The sequence below is a fragment of the Cariama cristata genome, unplaced genomic scaffold, assembly GCF_000690535.1.
Source record: "Cariama cristata isolate BGI_N322 unplaced genomic scaffold, ASM69053v1 scaffold30925, whole genome shotgun sequence".
Classification (NCBI taxonomy): domain Eukaryota; kingdom Metazoa; phylum Chordata; class Aves; order Cariamiformes; family Cariamidae; genus Cariama; species Cariama cristata.
In genome coordinates this window covers 1-16078 of record NW_009616318.1, presented here as the reverse complement: position 1 = coordinate 16078, position 16078 = coordinate 1, and the positions used below count along the sequence as shown (strand labels likewise).

Sequence of the window (16078 nt, the reverse complement as noted above, 5' to 3'; positions counted from 1 at the left end):
TCTCCAAAATTAGCTCAAAATCAGGGGTCCACCATGAGACAAGACACAGCTGAGGTTCCTTCCTCAGACCCCGGTCTCTACTTGGAGCATCACCATCCTGCGGCACTTGCCAAGTGCTGGCCAAACGTGCCCCAGGAAAGGCAGCCCTTGCCCGAGAGCACCCCTGAGCCTCAGGGTCACAGAGCCCCAGCGCATTCCCCAGGAGCCTGTTCCCATAACAGACATGCGGTGCCTTTAGGCTGCCGTGGCCCTGTCCCAGGGGCTCAGGGAAGCACCATGAAGAGAGGGGAGGAACATGCTGTAGAAGAAAAAAGGATTGTTTGGAACCATCTATGATGCATTTGTAACAATAATCCAAAATAACCAAACACTAAAATAGAAAAGAAAAAAAATTGCACGCTGATTTACGATGAAACAGAGGAAGGCAAAACCAGGAGGGTTGGAAGAGGTTCCTACAAGGGGAAGGGAGCAGGGGAAAGGGACCTTTTTGGTTTTATTGCAAATGGTTCAAGAGAGCAAGAAAGGAAGGGAGGAGAGCGAGAGACACCTTGGGAAGATGACCGGTTTCCAAGCCATTCAAGACGACGCTCGTGAGGACCAGGAGGAGGGGCTGCTTCTTAGTCCCGGTATCTCGCCCTCCTCCCCAGGAGACAAGCCTTTGCTTCTACGGCGATTTCAGCTTCTTAGTTCGCGGTGAAGTGCCGTTCTCCGCTTTCACCACTCCATTTTCGTGGTAACCTGGGGATGGAGAGAAAAAAAACTCTGTCCCTTGCACAGGCCAAAACCTTAACCCTCTTGGGTCTGGCCCTTAGACATGGGGAAAACCCCCACCATGGCACGACCCCGCTGAGGACCCCCTGGGCTCAGCACAGAGCAGGAGGCACCGCCGCACCATTGCCTGCACGGGCGGCAGCCGGCTGAGGGGATGCTGAACCACAGGACTGATGGCTCCCACGGTGCCAGCCCATAGTACACCAGTCCTGGTACTCACCCGAGTCCCTCTTGAGCGGCTTGGTTTGTTGCTTGGTGCCGGCGGCGGCAGCGGCTCGCTTCCGACTGCTCTGCTCGTTCCAGTACTCCCTCCAGCGCCGCAGCTGGAAGTGGATGAAACGCCACATCACCGAAGCCTGGAAGAGGCACACCAACAGCAGCACACTCATTCTGGTAGGGGTGGAGAAGAGGCAGGCTGAGAACAGAGGAGCAAGACCACCACCAGCCCAGCTTTCCACCCACATTGGGGCTGCTGGCTGAGGTCCCCCGGGTGGCTGCACCAAGTACCGAAGGCAGGCACCGTCCCTCCAGCCACCATCTCTACTTTTTGCCCATCCCCTGAGCTCAGGGCAGCCACTTCCCTTTCCCTCCCCACATAAAGCTCTCAGGTGCTCAGGGCGTTGCTGACTCTTAAGACTTTAGGGCAGGAATGGACGAATTGGATCATCTCAACCAGCACTGCCCAAACCACAGTCTGCACCGTCAAGGTAAGACATCCCCAGCTGCTCTGTACAACTAAAAGGTGGATGTGGTTGGAAGGGATCTAAGAAAGTCCCCCAAAACCTCAGGTGTGCCAGCAATCCATGGCTTCAAAAAGCTTGGGAATGACCAGGTACCTGACCTAGCAACTTCTGAACTGGACCTACAGCTGCTGTATGGGTAAGAAAGGCTCCCAGTCTTGACAGACAGACTGCAAGGCATGAGGAACCCATCCCATCCTCTGCTTCCCACATCAACAGGCAGCACGACATGTCCAAGCAGAAGGGAAAATGCCTTTTCACTGACCACATCAACGTAAGTGCAGTTACAGGTGCAGAAGGGAAAGCCTGCAAGCCTTTCTCTAAGATAGACTCGTGCTTGGAGTCTCCCTCTTCAAATAACTTCACTCAATGAGCAACTTATTCGCTGGCTTCTCCCCTCCGTTGTGGCTCCATAGCCTTTAACCCCTCCTTGCTCCCTCCACACCCTCCCAACTGCTAGGACCTTCCCTAAAGGGAAGCTAGATCAGATCCCCATTGGCATTTCCAAACTCAGCAAAACCCACCTTGGGATAACACAACCAAGGAAGATACAGTAGGGACATTCCTACCTGAAGAGGATATTGTTGAAGAGAAAGCTGAAGAAGTTCCCTCTCTCGGGGTTGAGGGCCTGGTTCTCCACCCGTGGCAGCCCAAAGCCGATGACCAGGATGTACAAGGTGAGGGTGAAGAGCTTGGTGACCACGAACACGACAGCCCAGACATTAAACCTGCAGGAGGGCAAGCAGAGGTGTCAGCAGGAGCAGCCTCCAGCGCCGAGCCAAAAGGTGAGAGCCAGCCCCCCGCCATGCTGACATCTCTCCTGGGCACTGGAGGATGAAAGACACGGCCAGCTCGCCTGCTTACAGCTTCTCGTTGTTCTCATCGGTGAAGCAGACCAGCCGGGCCATGTGGAAGAAGAATTCGGCTAAATACTGCAACAGCAAGAGGATCAGCCCCAAGCGGGTTAAGCTAGGAGGGAAAAGAAAGAAAAAAGCATCACTGGGCTGGTTGACCTCGGTCCTTCATATCCAGTAACAGCATCTCCCTTGCCATCCCTGAGCTGCAGTGCCAGCCCACAGCCGGACCTTTCTGCAGCAATGGGGGTAGGATTGCAATGGGGGAAATCCCTCTCCCCAAAACATGAAAGCAGCCCAAACCAGTAGCAGAGCTGGGATGGATCCAACACAAAACCCTAACTTCTGGCAATGCTGCTCTGTGCACACACTCAGAGGAAGGATAAGAGTTTGCCTGCCCATGCCATGCTGGGAGGGCACCCCAGGGTGCTTCTCACCCCCAGGGGAGATGCACCTGTCAGCCTGTGTTTTGGGTCCCTGGTTAACATTTGCTTTACAAAGCCCTATGAACAGAGACTGCCCGTGCACTCACGTAACACTGCTGAACTCCTTCAAAAATCAGTTCTGTGAAAACTGTTCAGCTAACGGTCCACTGTCAGGAGGTCAGCTTCAGTACCATCTGCTTTTTAAGCACTCCCCTTTATTCCCTTTAAGCCCCCCACCCTGCCGAGGCTTCCCGGTTGACTCGCACTGCAAAAGGACCTGCACAGCCCCATCCGCGGCACAGGACAGGATGCCAAGGCAGCCAACTCACTTGAGGAGGTACGCGCCGGCGATATGCACCAGGTAGAGTGCGATGCACCGCAGCTGGCGGGGGATCTCCTCCTGGAAGGGGCAGAAAGTCACGTTAACCTCTCGCCCCTCTTCACCCACCCTCTCCCAAAGCTCACTTTCCCCAAAGCCAGCGGACGAACCACCTCAAGCATCCCCAGGGTGCACAGGAGCGCCCGCCTGGCTCTCACCTTGCGAACTTTTTGGAAGTAGAGTTCTGGCAGGGCATGCAGCCAATACGCCAGCTGGCACAGGTAGAAAAACTTCACCTGGAACCTGAAATGCAGGGTCGAGCTGCATGAGCCAGCCTGGGGCATTGCAGGACCCCAAGGACCCAGGCACCGGGGAAGGCATCTGGCCACACAGCCTTGGGCAATCTCTCCGCTGCTTTGAAGCCACGGGATTTAGGAGGCACCATTTCTGAACTGAAATTACATGTTGAGCTGAGCTAGCCGCGCCCGGAGTTTATCCAGATGCTCGTGCTGCGGTCTCCATGCTCTCAGCAAACCTCACTCTTGCAAAACCCCAAGAAGGGAGGATTATCCTCCACTTAGTTTCTACTATAAAAAATGAACATCAAAGAGACTTGCCCAAGGTGATGCAAGCAGGAAGCAGCCAGGATGCGTAACCAAGCCCGCAGGACCTTCCTCACGGAGGAAACCCTTCGGGAATACCCTCCCCTGGGCCACAAAGGAGAAATTCCCGATCCCCCCGGATCTCACTGCAGCATCCTTGCAGCAGGGTGCGTGCAAAGGACACTGCGCTGTCAGCACCCCGCTCCCAGCCACAGGGAAAACCATATAGAGGAAGGAAGCAGTCAGCCTTAGAACAAAATGCCCTTGTGAGTGCTTACGGAAGATAAACATGCGGGTAGTTTTCCCACAAACTCCGGGGGTTTGATATGTATCCTTCCTGAAAAAGAGAAAAGATGCAAGCCTTCAGCAAAAGAAACAGGCAGCGCATGGTGACGATGGGGTGGGCTAATGCTACAGCGAAACCAGGCACTGGGGATGGCACCCGCGGCCTTTCAACCTGCAGTAAAAACCATGTCCCCTGCAAGAGCCAAGGCTGAGCTCTCCAAAGCTCAGCCACGTTCATGGGTCTCTAGCACCTTGCTCAAATTTCATGAGGCCCCTGTATTTGGGGGTTGAAGGCTGCTTGCTCAGTTGCACAGAGGGTTCCAAGTTCAGGATAGGATGTTTCGAGGTTTGGGCAACACAAGAGGGATGCTCTGAAGGCTTGGGGTCAGACGCCTGTAGCATGGCTCCAAGCAACCGCATGCATGATCCAGGTGGGCTTCTTCCCCACCGGCATTTCCAACTCAAGTATCACTTAAGCAAAAAGAAGTACTTCTGAAGAAAAAAAGGGAACAGAAAACACCTACAAAAATAATTAAACCATGCAATGCATACTAAATTTTCCACCTGCCTGCAGTCACCTACAGCCTCCTGCCTTATGCTTGCAGGGCAGATTACAGGATGGGGCTCTCTTCTCGTTCCACGCTTGCACAGCTTCTGCTTCAGGGGTGCTGCATCGGGCTTTGCAAAGAGATGTTGGCATGGGAAATTCATCCTGCCCAGCACCTACCGGTCACCATCGGCCATGCCCTGTCTGCCCTAAGCCCTTTTTTCAGTTGGGGGAGGCCAGGGGAAGTGCAAGTACTGCAAAGGGTGACCTGTTCTGCACGCACGGGGCATCTGGGGAGCACATCACGGCAATGTGGGTTTGCACAGGAGGCTACAGCCCCGCAGCTGGTGAGCGATGGGTCTGGCACTGGGCGAGGGCAGCCCAAAAACAGCGGCATCGACTGTTTTGCCAAAGCTTCCCTCCTCACAGCCCTATGGGGCAGGAGCAGTACCAGCAGATCCCCAGAAATGCCAGCCTGGAAGGGGATAGCGATCCTCTAAGGGAGGCTGGCAGGACCCCCTGAGCAGTGAGGAGGGGACCTGCCCCCGAACATCCATCCCCAGCACCACCAGGGACCACAGCCGGACTCCAATGGCCACTGGTAGAAAACAATCATCATCACTTCACGCTGCCAAAATAGTCAGATCTCTCCAACAATGCCTGTTCTTCTCTCCCACTTCCTCCCCAGAATGAAACGTTTTCACTCTGAATTTTTCCCCCAGCAGTTTTGGGTTGAAACAGCCCCAATGCAACACAAGGCACAGCGTGGTTTCCCTGCTCTCAGCAATCCCTCACCACCAGCTTGCCAAGAGAGGGACCGCAAAGAGAGGGATCACAAACACCTGCCCGTTAGCCCCATGACCCTGCAAAGGGCATCCAAAAACCCCAAGTCACTGAATGCAAATAAGGAGGAAAGTAAGAGGCTGAGAAAGATGGCAGGTCCCAGAGCAGCGGATGAAGATGATGGGACCAGGCAGGATTTCTGGAGTCCAGCTCCAAAAATATTTCACAGCCCATTTGCTTGTGCCTTGCACAAAGCAGGAGAAGGATCTCCCCAAACTGCCCTCGCTCAGTAGCTGGAAAGACCCACCACACTTGAAAATTAAACTTGCTGAAATGTGCCCGTCTTCGTCATAGGGCTGGCTGGGGACTCCCTGCTGCCATCAGGGTTTTGCGCTCCAGAAACCACAAATCCCACCCAGGGAACCCGAAGCCCGGCCAGCCCCATGCCTTACCGTCACCACGACGTACAAGCACCAAATCATGGAGGTGAGGTGGAAGGCAACCAGCTGTCCCGATTCATTGAACTTGCTGTGCTTGACCTTGGAGAGATGGAGACGCCTGTTGATTTTCTGGGAAGGAGCAGAGCGAGAGAAATGGAACAAGAAAAAAATGAGCCAATGGGTCAACAACCCTCCCTCCTCCTCCTCCTCCCCATCCCAAGCAGCCCCCAGAGATGAAGGCTCATTTATCACCACCTCAACTCCCAGAACACCCCCAGAACTGCAACAAGACCACATGCCCCCATGGTACTTGAAATATTTTGGCAACTCGAGATGCTGAATGGCACTCACGTCCAGGGCGTACTCCTGCACCACCGCATGCAGGATGATGGCGATGAAGATGTAGAAGAGGATGGTGACCAGATCCTTCAGCCCATAGTGATACTGGACCAGCTCCCCATCTGCAAAGAGACCAAACAGTGGGTCAAATCCCCGTGACCCAAACAATTTCCAGGTAAGGGATTAAGTGTTGGGAGGCTGGGGGGAGCTATTCCCAACACACAGCTTGGATGGGGCCACCAGGGAGAGGTCGTGACTGCGCCAGTGGCTGCAGGGCTGGAAAAACGGGCTCTAGCCGGGGTCAGCTCATCGCAGAGGATGGATGGTTTCCTCTCTAATAGTTACACACCTCAAGGGAGGAGACACTCAGGACACTTCAAGCTTCCCCTGCCAGAGGTGAGGGGCTGGGGACAGCCTGGCTATGGAGACAGGAATTTTATCAGCCTGGAGGGATGAAGATGTGGAGGCAGTGCTGAAGCAGGTGATGGAATCAGGGACAGCCCACTGGGAGCATTAGGGCTTGGGATGGGATTTCCATCCCCTTGGTTATCATCCAACACCCAGTCTCTCCCACTCACCCCTGAAAGCTGTGGGAGCAGGATTCAGCTGCCTAAATGCAGATGCCTTGTGCTATTAAGAGATCCGAGACAGCGGCACGGGGCTGGCGGATGAGTAATAGGACCCACAGGAGGCCCGGCTCTTCTGGAGCAATGGGAGACTCAACAGCACCCAAAATACCGCAGACGTCTGCATTTAGGCAACTATTTGCAGCCCTGCAGCTCATGGGGAAGAAGCAGAATCGGGAATGCTACTGTCCTCGTAGCACGCTGCAGAAAGCATCGCAATGCAAAGCTCAGCCCACCCCCAGCTGCTTCTCTCCCTTACCCTGATCTTGTCCATCCTCTCCTAATATCAATGCTGGGAAGGGACTTGTCACCAGCCCTGTTTACCCATGAACAAAGCTTCAGTCCAGATTTCTAAGATTTGACGTACGTGAGTTAAGATTTGAATACGATTTAGGAAAACACCTGGCGTAAGGATGTGAAAACACTCGGTCTTTAGGAGCCCTCCAGCTGGGTGCTGTGCAAACCCAGAGGTAAAAACGTTGCCTGTATCACAGAGCTCATAACCCCAGAGTAAGATAAAAGAATTGCAAGACTAAAGAAAATAACATGCACGTGTGTGACTGCTCTGCCTCCTCTCCTCTCCCTAGGGCATTTCAGAAGCTGCTCTAGCAGGAGCCGTGCGTGCGCTGAGCGCAGGAGACAGGAGGGAGATCTGCCGGCGGACAAGCAACAGCATCCTTCTTGTGAGGGATGGGAAACAGCCTTGGAAAAATTCAGGTGAGCAATAACCCTTCCTCTGAGCAAGCTTGCTGCACCAAGGTCTCTCTCCCAACAGCCTCAGCTAGCTCATGCCCTGTATTGATACCCCAATACCTGGTCCTAGCAAGATGGTTACATGCCCCCCTGAGATTTCTGGTAGCAGGGAAGAATAAATCACTTAACACAAAGGCAGTGGAAGTTGTCTGGACTGTGTCATAGGGGCACGCGGACGGCAATTGAATCTGGAAACTGGGTAATTTCTTCAGCCATGACTTTCAACGATTTTAAGGGCAGAAGTTTTATCTTCCATGCGTCCGCCTCATCCTAGTTTCACTAATCCCAACAACCCTGCTCTTCCCTTACTCAAACACTTCTAATTAACTGCAGTTTTCTGCCACCAAGCCAGGCTCTGTGCCCCAAGGCGTTTGGCCCATCCTGAGCCCAGAGCTTTACCCAAACCACCTCCTGCTGCCCCCACGCCAGTGCCCAGATCTCGGCTAGGAAGATAGCTACTACCAGCCAAAAGACAAGCAGGGACCGAGCCTCCAGTTGCCTGCTGGCTGGGAGCCGGGACACATCCTCTGCTCCATCGAGCTCAGACCTGTGCCAGCTCGGAGCCTCCTCGATTTATTCTCCATGTGCATCAGGACCATAAGCTGCCTGGAGCAGGGATGCTGTGCACCATGTGCATCTCCACACCCTCACCTTGTGCAGTTCCCAATAAATAAAGCGAGACGGGAATTATCCGCGCAGCTCCTGCTGCTTAGCAAAGAGCTAAATCCCTCCTGCTCCTCGGCAGGGCACAGAGCTACTCTGGGCATGCAATCAGGCAATTTGATCTTGCCTGACCAGGCTTGGAGGAGGATCTTCACCCTGCGGAGTGCACAGAGCGGCCTGACCATGGCAGAAACAGGGTAGAGTGAAAGCCCTGAAATCCCCTGGAAAGCATTTCTTCCCCACTCTGGCAGCACGAGGGCTGGCAGACACAATCAGCGTGCTCTGAGCGACTCAAACTTTGCTTTTCCCCTACACATCTTATTTTTAAAATCTCCTTTACTACCAGACAAGGGCTCAAGCAATGTGCATCAGTAGAGGGTGAGCCCAGACCAGCTGGCAGCGAGGGTTTGGGGCAGAGCACGACTTGACCCTCCCCTTGGGGCATCCACAGCAGAAGCATCTCTTACCTGCTGTAGGCACACTAACATTATACTGAGGTAAGATAAACAGGAAGGCAGTCTTGGCGGTAACCTGTCAAAGACACACAGAGGGGAAAAAAAAGCAAATCAGTTGTTGAATCCATTCCTCAGCCACCATTTACTCCCCTTTCCTACCACACTGGGAAAGGCAAATCGTCCAGGGAAATGTGCCGGCGCTGGCTTCACCCACAAACACCTTTCAGCAAGGAGATTGCTAGGAAAGAGGTTTGCCAGCAGGGACTTGGGATTTGGGAAGCAGAAAGGGATATATAAAAGAAGGACAAACCTGGAAAAACAACACAGCTGTAAAAGCCACCAGTCAGCCTGATGGGGGAAACTCCCTGCTTTCCCTCAAGGATGAGCATCCCTCCAGCATCATGGACCATCGCCATGTGCAACCTGCTGCTCAGGAGACACCAGGAGCCCGATACAGCAGGTCATTTGTGTTAATTAAAACCATTCCTCATTCCCATCCACTCTGGGCAGCCACATCAGGAGCCTGGCCTGGGTAAGGATGGCGGCACTCAGTACCCGAGCAAACTCAGAGGCTGCAAAGCCCTATGGGCTACACACGGATTTAGTCCCCACATCTTCGTGGAGGCTCCTCTAATAACAGCAGCCATGGGAGCGGTGAGGGCAGACCCCTTTAGAGACCGTGCAGGTACTCACAAGGGTCCCACGGCGCAGGGGAACAGCAGCTTTGGCAAAAGAGCCGAACCTTGCACTGGCCACACACAAGACCCCAGCTGCACGTCCAGCATTGCAGGCTGGCCCAAAAAGGGAAAAAAAAAAAAAAAGCCTGGGATGAGACAACAGGTCCCCTGCAAACCAGGGCTGTGCTGCTCTATCTTCATTTATTGCCTTTAATTAAAGGGAATGATCCTCCCCAGCAGTAAAGCAGGAGGCTTTGTGGGGACAGGGCAGAGCATCCCATCCCAGATCATCTGCAGGATGCTCCAAAGCCACATCTCCGAGACCAACGCACCCTCGAGCTGGGGCCACAGCAAAATCCGGTGCACAGACGTCTGACACCAAACATGCCTTTATCCCGTCCAGACCCACACCAGCAGTGGGTCACCAGAGATTTCTACCCTTCTGATGGCTCCTCAGCCACCCCTCCGATGCTTCACAAGCACCCACCCTCATATGCAACCAGCCCCAAAAAAACCCGTGCCTGTTGAACGCCGATGGAAAGGAGTTGCACTTCACACAGACGTAGCTGCAACTGTTTCAGAGCTGCAGGCTATTAAAAACCCGGCTGGAAATATTGCTTCACATCTTGCAGGACGTAGCCGTGGGGAGGGACACGGGGGTTTTGCCAAGTGTTCTCATCCCACCCCTACGAGCATTGAGCAACCGGCCGGCGGCTCCGCTCTGCTGGCACAGCCAGCGCTGCCCAGCCTCTTGCAGCCCTGGCTGGGGGATAGCAAATTCCACGGTGTCTTCTCATAACGTTTGGGGATTTTATTTTATTTTTTTCCCCCCACTTAAAAAAAAAAACAACTTCCCACATGTTGTGTTCTGCTTGTAGAGGAGTAGGTGCAAAAAGGCCTCTGCCGAGGGAGATGGGAGACCACGGGCACAGTTTGGGGTGGTAACGGAAAAAGCGCATCGCGTGGCCTCAAGCTGGCTTTGGGAGACTCTTCTGGCTCTTGCAAACCTTGCAGGCTAGGAAAGCAAAGCTGCTTCATCCCTGAGCAGTACAGCACAACCAGGACCTGGACTTTACATCCAAACCACGTCACAAGCTGGCGCAGAGCATGAAACAAATGCACGAAGCTGGCAGTGGCTGTGATGCTGCAGGGACGGGCGGCCGTGTCACAGATGTGCCGATGGCAGCAAGCACTGAAGTTTTTACATCTACCCAAGTATCTGGCTGACATCCAGAGGTGTAAACAGCTGGGAACAAGACATCATCTCCAGATGAAGCCTCCTAACCGGCTCGAGGGGCCATAAGCCAGACTTATGGGTCTATGAAAACGACCCTGGAGCATCTCCGGGGCGGGGAGTAATGCCCACATGGCGCTCAGCCCCAACACAGTTAGCAAGGACTCTCCTAATCTTCTTTTCTAGAGAGCCTGGTAGGAAGGTTTCCTCCATCCACTCAAGGATCAAGTAACATTTTGTCCCATCACCACACCTGCCTTTGCTTCCTGCAAGCCAGAGGACTACCAGCAGCTTCGGGGGCCACCTCTGCACCCCTTCACCCCTCCACCTTTCATTACAGAGAGGTAGCAGGTTGTTTTCTAAAGCCTGTGTTAAATGTTTTACAGCCTTGGACAAATGTCACCTCCTAAACATAGGCGAGCTCCTGACAGACCAATTTCCAAAGAACTGCCTCTCTTCTCCATTTGATGGATGGGGAAGCCCAGGCACACACCTGCAGTCACTCACTAAGGGCCACAGCGGCAGCTCTGGGAGCCAAATTTGAACCTCCAGGCATCCAACCTCCCCATCTATCTCTGGATATGTCACAGAGCTGACGCGGAGGGAAGGTCTCCTCTCAGGCATCAAAGGCTTTCCCTGCTCCTACAACCGGTTGGGAAGTGTTCACACTGACCATGGAAATGTTGGAACGCATGCAGGATTTCACCCTTCGCCCTGGCACAGTCCCCACACCTATTCCCCTGTGGGTACCAGAATGACTTTAACGGCCAAGGTAGCGTTTTTGCAGGTAGGTCTTTGGGCTTTCCAAGGGCTCAAAAAACTGGTTGCATCTCATTTGGTGAGCGCTTGTACCTCTATACTTTCCTTGCTGCAATTGCACAAGAAACTCAGAATGATGTACTTAAGGTTCGGCTCAGCTCTATCCTCTGAGATTCACCACCCACCAGGGTCCCAGTCATGCCACACATCCCTGGCCAGGTCACCTCCACCTCCCCACCACCATCACAAGGACATCTCAGTTCAGATAAGAAAAGAGTCGCAGTTTCTAGTAGCCGAGGCAGATGGAGCACGAAACGCACGGGATGAACCACCTTGAGCAGGACACTGGTGACATCTCTCCATCCTTGAAGGTACAGGACACCCCGCACGTCCACGGAGGGACCGGCGTCTTTTTGCCATTGTTCACAACACGCCCCTTACCAGCATGCACGGAGGGATAGGTGACTTGACCAAGGACGTAGCCGAGCTCCATCAAGTGAACATCAGGCTCCAAAATCCCACGCTGTAGCCGTAACCCCCACAGCATCCCCTCTGCCACATCAACTGGGAGCACCCATGGTCCGCCCATTGCTATACAGCCCTGCGTAGCGTATAGAGACAGAAACACCACCGAGCAGCTTCAGCCTCCTGGAAAACAGCAAACACTTGAATCGCGACCTCCAGCAACGTCACCTCCAGCTCCCTTGCAAGGCAGAAACCAGGTTTCCTTGGCTCAGGAAGGAGTAACAAGCCCCAGCGATGGTAAACCTTTAGAGCTTGCATCAAGCATTTCGCAGGCAGCCAGAAAAAGGAGAAGTTTGTAACGGGAAGAGCAATGTGAGGATTATTCAGAGGCACAAGATGCTCACTGTCTGTTTGCTCTGAAACAAGATGCTGGTATGGGAAAGGAAGCGCCAGGCACGCTCCTGCCTTGCAGGGCAGCCAACAGAGCCAGAGCTGCCACAAAACTGCTGCAGGCAGGGACAGAATTGGGCCTCTCCAGGTATTATTACATTTTTTGGGTTGTGCTGTGAGGCCACCTCCTCAACCTGCTTCTTTGGTTTTCTCCTCTTATCTCCAGCCTTCTCCCAAGGCAGCCAAAGTCCAAATCCTACAGAGCATCACCATGACTCAGGTAGGGATTTTTAGAGGGTGGGAGAGGGATTTGTCTGCATGGGGGACCGCCTCTATATTCCTCATTCACTCCCTGCCCTGCATTAAGGGCACTTCTGTGCAACCCACCACTGCCCAAGGGGGTGAGGGAGATGCTCCTCATCCCAGCCTCATCCTGCCTCACATGAGGGATTTGCCTGAACCAGCTAAATTTGGGAAGCAGTTGTCCTGAGGGCTCTCTACAGCCATTTAGAGGGAAGAGCATCTTCAGCAGCAAGTGGGTTTCTGGTGGTTAAAGACACTAACCCGAGGACCAAAGGGCAGCCGGACAGTGAAGAGGCAAAACTCAACGTTTCCATCAAGACCACAGTCTCCTGTGATGCTCAGAGGAGCCAGGACAGGGCTCAGGCTGTTTCTCATGGAGCAATATGGCTAGAAATCAAATCAGTGCATCCACCTCGCAGCCCTCGATGGCAGGATGATGGATAAAGCCAAATAATCCCAGCACTACTACGCATTTACCCTGCATCTACCATCCACCACTATGCATCTACGCCCCAGCAACGCGGTGACTGGAAAAATTCACACCTCCACTAGCCTGGAGTTTGCTGCCTAACACAAAGCAGCAAAGTTCCCCCTAGGCTTTTTAAAAGATGCTGTTTTTTTCCCTGCCACAAACCACCGTAAGAGTCCAACCCAAAACCCCAATTCCACTTTTGCAGGCATGCAAGCGGCTTTTAATAAAGGCATCTAAGCATCTGTATCCAGGCAGCTTAGCACTTCTCCCAAAATCTACCCGCTGCGACTCTCAAACCCTAATATTTTCAGAAGCTGGGGATCATTTTTGAGCATCCTTCGCAGAGAGGTATCAGCTCACTCTATGAAACCTGGTTCCCTTCCCAAACGCCACAGCCCAGCGGGATTTGCAGAGTCCGGGCTGCCTTCAGCCCAGCCGGGAGCCCCCCCCGGCACGCAGCCACCCCCATGGTCCTGCTTGGGTTAAAACCGCTTTGGAGGAAGGAAGCGGCTCCAAACCTCTGGCGGGGGAGGCTGGGGGAGTTTCTGCAGTCTGAGCCGGGAAAATATTTCCAGGGCTTGAAAAACAACTCCAACTAATTAAAGATAAAATGCTGTCTGAAAGCTTTTCTCACAACTTAGGGGTTTTTTTTCCCCCCTCTCCACACCAGCCAGAGTATTTATTGAAAGAAGAACTTGTTGCTCCACGGTATGGATTGACACAAGCCCTATATGTAAACTAAAGGCCAAACTTTGGACCAAAGCTTTTAAAAGTAAACAACCAACTTCAACAAAAAACCCTCCCCGAGGGCGGTGGAGCCCCTCTGCTCCCACAGACGTGCTCGTCCCCCAGCACCACACGATTATCATCGCCTCACACTCCCTCCTCTTTATTCCCTTTTTGAAAGCAGACCTAAATTCTGCTTTTTTTCTTCCCCCCCTTTACTCACCCCTCCCTCTCCCCCAACTATTCAGCCCTTAAGCCGCCTGCGTGCCTCAGTTCCCACATCTGGCAAAGACCAGGGGAGGCAGAAACACGGTTTGTTTTCCCTCCCTAATGACGGGAAGGCCTTAATTTTTGCAGAGTACTACAGAAGGGACCGGGGAGGGGAAAGTATATTTAGCAGGAAGCTTGGAAATAGCAACTCATTCGTCAGCTGCCTTCGTTTGAGTGTCACAACCCGGGGTTTGGGAGACCGTGACTCACCGCCGTGGCTCTGCGCAAGGGGGAAAGCCCAGCATGGGCACGATATCTCTTATATTATAATGTTTTATAACTTTCTTACCGTCACCTCATGCATAAGCATCAGGAGCTGTCCCCTGCTTTGCCCGTGAGCTTGTGGCAGCCAGTTCTGGCCGTAAAGGAGAACTAAGACTGAGCCTCAGTTTCCCCATCTTACAGAGGTTATGACAGCAGCCCTTGTCTAATATAGAAACCCCCCCAAAACCAGCGAGGTCTCCCCCAAACTCAGCCTGCATGGAGGCTGATCCATCCAACACTGCGCACAGGAGCCGTCCCAGACGGGGGACAGGTCACCGGGCAGCTGCAAGTTAAATCCAGCCTGGCTTTGGCTTCATTTTTCTGCTAAGCAGGGTGAAAAAAAGATATGCAAAGTGCTTTCTGCGCAAGGATGGAGAGCACCTGTTTCGCGTTTCTATACGGAGTCACTTAAAATGGTTTTTGACCCAAAAAAAAGGGGGAGATTTTTCTTTTCGGGCTCCAGCTCGCTCGTGGATGGAGCAGCCATGCACACTCAGAAAAATCCCTCCCTGGCACCACGCAGACGTGCACCAGGCCTGTTTTCACACCCTGAAGGCTAAGGGCTGGCTGGGAAGGCAAAAAACCCCGCAGTGCCCAGCTCAGGACAGCTTTTACTGGGGGGACCCCTTCCAAGCCCTGGGCTTCCCTCCCCGAGCAACGCTATGATCATCTAAAATGCACACAATACTCGAAGAATGAAGTCCAACACACCCGTGACACTGGTGAGCAGCCTCATGTCACACTCTGCGTCCCCAAATCCCCTCCCCGGAGCCGGGATGGCACTAGCAGTGCAGCCGGCAGGGAAGCCGGGCATCAAGCGAGATGCGAACGGTACCTCCATCGCGGCTGGTACCCACTCCCGGCTGCGGAGGAATTACTGGGTTGGTGGAACCATTGATCCATTTGGATGGAGATCCATTTGGATGGATCCATGGATCCATTCGGTTGCACGCCCAAAAGGATGCTCAGGGTGTTCCTCGCACTGTGCTTGGAGAGGGCAAGACCCACGGCAGCCCTCGAGCATCACCGCGAGCAGGATCCCGGAGCAAGCAAGCACTCAACTCCTGGGGGCTGCCTGGGAAAAGGTTAAAAATCTCATTTATGCCTCCTCAAAGAAACGTCCCCTGCAGGAAACGACCTATTGTGAGCAGGATTCGGCCGCTTCCGCCAAGCCTGAGCCTGGGCTGTGGCCACCGGCATCGGGCGGAAGGTGGGAGCCCAGCCGCAGGGTGGGAAGCAGGGTGGAGAGGAGGAGAAGGGACGGTGACATGTCCTCCTCACCACCACAGAGGAAGTGCGGAAAAGACTTCGAAAGGCAGAAATATCTGAGCTGCCACCAAAACTCACCGCAGAGGTGGTGCAAATGGGCATGGATGGTTTGGACGGCTGGGGAAGGGCAGAGCATGATTTCTCTCCTCCAGAGGAAAAGAAAGCAGAAGGAATAAAATAAAATAAAATGAAATAAATAACCCACAAGGACCAAAGGAGTTGTCGCAAAGCCCATGCTGAGGGGAAGACGAGGGATGATGCTGCCAGGCAGGGATGCAGCCGGGCGGTGCCGAGGGAGGAGCACTGAAAGCCACCCCGGCACGAGGTCTGCCAGGAGAGCGGCGGCACCGGCAGCAAACTGCTGCCTCTCAGCAACCAGGGGAGATTTAATTAAAAGACATTAAAAAAAAAATAAATTAGAAACACCACAAAACGCTCTCTGCCACCACCTCCACGGGCGGGTGGGTCATCGCATCGCATTTCAAAACTGCCCTCGGAGCATCACGTCAACCGAAAGCCCTCGCAGCAGCGAGCCCGGGTACCACCTCTTTGGGACAAGGTACCTGGTCTGCAACCGCAGGCACCAGCACCCCAAAAAAAAACAGCTGCGGGGAGAAACCTTGATAGAGATGCAACCTCAGTGACAT

At 53.6% G+C, this 16078-nt stretch overlaps 1 protein-coding gene across 1 annotated transcript; it reads right to left on the bottom strand.

The window, feature by feature from the left end:
- Positions 1 to 440: 440 nt before the first annotated feature.
- On the bottom strand, positions 441 to 8678 carry TRAM2 (translocation associated membrane protein 2; the record flags this gene model as incomplete). The annotated part of the gene is made up of 10 exons (XM_009700138.1): positions 441 to 738; positions 992 to 1161; positions 2081 to 2239; positions 2376 to 2480; positions 3120 to 3190; positions 3328 to 3412; positions 3990 to 4048; positions 5779 to 5895; positions 6118 to 6227; positions 8615 to 8678. Coding segments are annotated over 10 exons (1014 nt in total), but the record flags the coding sequence as incomplete, so codon positions are not given.
- Positions 8679 to 16078: the final 7400 nt, after the last annotated feature.